The sequence below is a fragment of the Suillus paluster genome (assembly GCF_016628075.1).
Source record: "Suillus paluster strain FC165 chromosome Unknown EDB91scaffold_82, whole genome shotgun sequence".
NCBI lineage: Eukaryota > Fungi > Basidiomycota > Agaricomycetes > Boletales > Suillaceae > Suillus > Suillus paluster.
In genome coordinates, this window is record NW_024537642.1 from 1 (window position 1) to 4508 (window position 4508).

At 49.3% G+C, this 4508-nt stretch overlaps 2 protein-coding genes across 2 annotated transcripts; one reads left to right on the forward strand and one right to left on the reverse strand.

Annotated features, from left to right (window-relative positions):
• The first annotated feature begins 829 nt into the window (after positions 1 to 829).
• EDB91DRAFT_1160485 (uncharacterized protein) lies at positions 830 to 2849 on the forward strand. Its single transcript, XM_041319792.1, has 4 exons — positions 830 to 1184; positions 1240 to 1446; positions 1501 to 1854; positions 1916 to 2849. The coding sequence occupies exons 1-4, from the start codon at positions 987 to 989 to the stop codon at positions 2567 to 2569; spliced, it is 1413 nt and encodes a 470-aa protein (XP_041172372.1). The 5' UTR covers positions 830 to 986; the 3' UTR covers positions 2570 to 2849.
• Positions 2850 to 3517: 668 nt separating this feature from the next.
• Positions 3518 to 4508, reverse strand: EDB91DRAFT_1060309 (uncharacterized protein; the record flags this gene model as incomplete). Its single annotated transcript, XM_041314334.1, has 3 exons — positions 3518 to 3899; positions 4058 to 4145; positions 4205 to 4508. 3 exons carry the CDS (start codon positions 4506 to 4508, stop codon positions 3518 to 3520), a joined length of 774 nt encoding a protein of 257 aa, XP_041172373.1.

Here is a 4508-nt window from a genome sequence, read left to right on the forward strand (position 1 = left end):
ATCCAAAACAAACAACAAACAAACAAACAGACTTCCGTCCTCCAACGTTCTCCAACTACGGTAGATACAAGCTTGCCGTAGTTCTACATATACAACTTGAAGTCGTTGGATTGCGCCCCTGAGGCCTGAAGTGTGGCACCGTTGTTCGTGGCTTCGAGTTGAGAGCTATGGGCACCTGTGCATTACCCCAGCCCAGATATCGTAGCCCAATATTGTAAATATAACATTCGTAGTGCAACATTCTTCCTATCTCTGGAGCTTGTCTTATGGCTCGGTTGGTCGCTTTGACAACGTTGAAGCGCCCCACAAAACCATACCACAAGCCATCTTTGATGTGCCGCACGCTCCTATAAGGATCCACTTCAGCTAATTCCCCGCCCCACACTATCACGCTCAGTTTAGTACGTGTATTATAGCGGCTAGCTCTCACTGACTAGCTCATTATCTCGAAGGATAACAGACGACTCCCCACCGGAGGAACATTGTTGAAAAGAACTTTAGCAGCAGCTTCAAATGCTTCACTTGGTGTACTCGACGCTCGCTGCACATGCATGAATTGTTCTCTGGGAAAGGTCCCTATGCGTTCTCTGGGAGACCCTTTTCAGAGAACAATTCATACGGTGCGCACCACGCAGCTCGCCAGGACCACGATCGATCGATTGGCCTGTGATTCTCGCCAAGTAATACACATTGCGGGAGCTGTAGTGTGGGGGCAGAACTGCTTTTAGTAAATATACCCCCTGAAAACATGCGGTGGTACTTACCAGTTCTTGGTGCGTAAGTTTGGCGTAAGTAACTTACTAGTAAGTACTGGCAGGCGACTGTGTAAAGTGGTACTTACATAAATGCATAATCATCAACTTGAACTTTTCTATCGCTTGGGTTGTTTGTATGGTAGTTAAATTTGTCGGTCGCTTCCGCTCCAAACCCGACCCTTAGATACATAAGTACCCTGTCTTCACTCTCAACCCGAGTCCCACAACGCCATGGCGCGTACCAAGCAGACGGCTTTAAGTTCATGTGGCGGGACTGCCAAGCGTGTCTCACTCAAACCTCGAACGTTGAAAACAGAGGCACCACCCGAGGCGCTTCAACTTGAAGTGGCGAAGGCCACGGTACCCGCACAGGCTCTTAAGATGGTGCGCTCTCACTTGGAAGTCCGTTCAGGACCGTCGAAAAATCATGCGAGTGACACTGAATTCAACACAAGACCGGTCATCTACTGATGTTTTTCCACAGTTCTGTATGCTCTGCCAAGGCGGAGTGGCTGAAGGCGTCTCTATATACGAGTGCAACGAACCTGACTGCCCACGTGTCATGTGTACTCGGTGCATCTCAATTCCGAGCAACTGTGTACAAGAAGTGACGCAGCCGGGTGTGAAATTCCGCTGTATCCACTGCCACACATCCTCGGACAAGAAGTCGAATCAGCTCACATTGTACTATGTGAGTTCATTCGTACCTATCATCACCCTTTTTCATTCAATCATAAATGTCTAGGGATTTTTTAGGGATGGCGAACCGGTTCTCCCGACATTTCTGGAAGTTTGTGGACAGTTGGAATTTTCCAGACGCTCTCAGATCTCTTCGGCCCCCATTCTCATCGTCCACTTCAAGCTTGCTGGTTGTGGGGCCACTGCGAGCCCAATCGATGCAACCCACACATTCCTTGCACCTTATTTTCCGCACGGTGGCCTCCGCCTAGTCAACGTGGTGTTCGACCTCGCTGATATCGATTACTACTCTAAGCAGTGTGTGAAGCTCGTGAACGACGTTATGGAAGATCGCAAATACGAGTTTGTGTGTATCGCAATCACCGATCACACAAACGATGCAATTGGTGCTGTCCCGGAGGTATGTTTCCTGTTACTTCTTTGCCTCATCTCCGTCAGATGATCAAACTTTCCTCCTTCAGTTTATGGATACTCTACTTGATCCATGGCGCAATGTAATCCGACGTGCAAAGGACACGACACTATTTTTGTTAGGTTGCGGAGCCATCGTCAACCAACCCGAAAACTTTCGTGGTTTGCGTACATCCATTGTCAATCACAGGATTTCATCCGCAGTTGCATTTACCGCTAAGCACTTCCGTCCGACATCCGCCTGCCACTTTATGATCTCGTTCGCTCAGTCTGTCCTCATAGAATGCTTTCCACTGCGCGAAGCATTCCCAAAGATCCTCGACCAATCGGAACTTGGTATGCACTCGGACGTCATCCTGATGTCCGTGACGTCTGGGGATAATCATGATGGCCTAGCGATGCTGTTGCAGTGCACCCGCTACTCATGGGCTCACGTCACCGCCCGTCCGTGGGGCAATACACTTCCAATCCAATGCCCACAGTGTGGGTGCCCGACCCAGTGGCAGAAATTTCATGCGGACGCCTCGCGCAAATGCTCGGTCTTCGAGTGTTCGTATGCAGGCTGTGGTCGTGTCAATGGCAAACCATCAGAAAGGCTTCCCCGCAAGAAGTTCACCTGCAAGGCCCCGAAGGGTGCGATACTGCTTCCAGGGCGAAGAAGAAACGCCTGCTGGTTGCAGATTCCTCCAGACCGAACGCGGTGACCGGCTTTTTGGACTCGAGTGATACTGAGACGGTCTGACGTCGATTGATCTTTGTATATCATACCTTACAACACCCACGTTGTGCTCTATGATCTTGTTATATAAGGTTGATTTTACACGGATCATCTGTCTTTCCTAGGCATCTAGTAATGTCGTCCCAGATAGGTAGCCAAGGAAGATGATCATCTACTACTAAGGAATGAGTCTAGCCTGCTCACTCGCAACATTGTGTGATAGACTCTGTAGCCTAATCTATGAACTAATCTCGGGCTGATATGTTTGGTTGGTTTGGATGTGCTGTAGTCGTGGACCGCTGTATGGATACTCAGCCAAATATCGTAGGAGCTGGTCTCGATGATGTAGTCCCTGCTCGATGATAGCCCATTTTGTTGCAAAATTTGCAGCGGCAGGCGGTATGGGATGTGTAACAGTGCCCAGTGCATTCGATGTCGAAGACGACATGATGATGGTCAGGGATCGTGAGTGCGGTACAAAAGTTATTATCAAGGACTAACGGATGTGGCGCCTGTCAATGTCGGGCATCACTAGAGCCTAAGTAGACCCCTGCATAGGTTTCACAATCACGATCTAAGTGAACATACGAAAAAGTGAGGGCGTGGCTCAAAAATGGCTCGAAATATGCATTTTTAAAATGATGTGTATGTATATGCACTAAATAGCAGATGAGGAAAGCCAGTAAATGACAAGGACGTACGTGAACTAGTGATGACCTCCATGAGCCGTTCTCTGGCGATAGGACTGGTTATGAAGCGAGCGTGTCGATAAATTTACGGGAGCTGTTCTGAGTGATAAACATCCCAGACGCGTTGTGGAGCATTGTCGCCCTTAACTGTGCAAATGGTAGTGGCAATAGCGTGAATTCGTTATGGAGCGGGCAATATGCATTTACCGAGGTGAGAGATCAAGCTTAAGAGTGAAGAGAGAAATCTAAAAGCGTTCTGGGAGTCGCATCAATCCATGCGTGTTGATTAATTGACAGCGGTGGTCAGCTAGTGGAGGACTGTGAGCCTGTATGGTTGCTTGAGCATGTGCCGCGGCCTGCTGCTGAGTTTCTACAATCTGTCTGCATTTAAAACCTCTCTCGGAGTGAACTACACCGTGTAACAGTGAGTAGTGAACTCTCGAGAACGCAGGAAAATTGCCACTTACAATGCCGCTAAAGAGAAACAGAAGGGGATCGACGTCAGCGGATATGCATTGATGACGGTATAGAGGAGTTACGTTTAGGGTATCCAGGCGGCTGAAGGCCTTCTTACAGCCTTGGCAGATGTTGGATTGCGAGCGCGTGACATGAAGTGCTTGATGTCGCCTGTGCAGATCATGACGTGAGTATGCCATAGGTGAGTGGATAATGAAATTAGGGGCAGAGGACCGGTGACGCGATAACGGACAGCTGTCGGCCGATGCCAAATATACGATAGAGAAGTAGAACAGTATTACGAGGAAGCGGGATTATGAAACTCTTACTTGCAGTCATACTGTCTTGCAAAGTCTTTCTTGCAATGGGGGTACTCGCACACATACGGGCGTTGCTTGGTGTGGGATCGAAGATGTCCTGCAAGGATGATCATGATGGTTAATTACAAAATACAGACATGTGGTGTAACTAGGCACCTGTCAGATTGAATCGACGCGTAAACGTGCTCCCACAACCCGGTACTGGACATAAGAAACGAGCCTCATTCCTCCGCCTGCTTTCGCTCGCTACCTGGGTTGCGGATGTGGTAACCTGCTTCTTCTCCACCTGTAGGATAGGGGGGAGACGAGTTATAGCAGTGGAGGACGAAGTGTGGTGGGCCGAGGCAGGCCCCCGTCCTGCTCCCGAGGCGAGGACTTGCGCGCGAGTGTAGAGCTCTGCTGAAGTGGGGGAGTAGTAGGCCTCCTGCTTGAACTCTTGATGGGGCAGTGGAGCTGACAT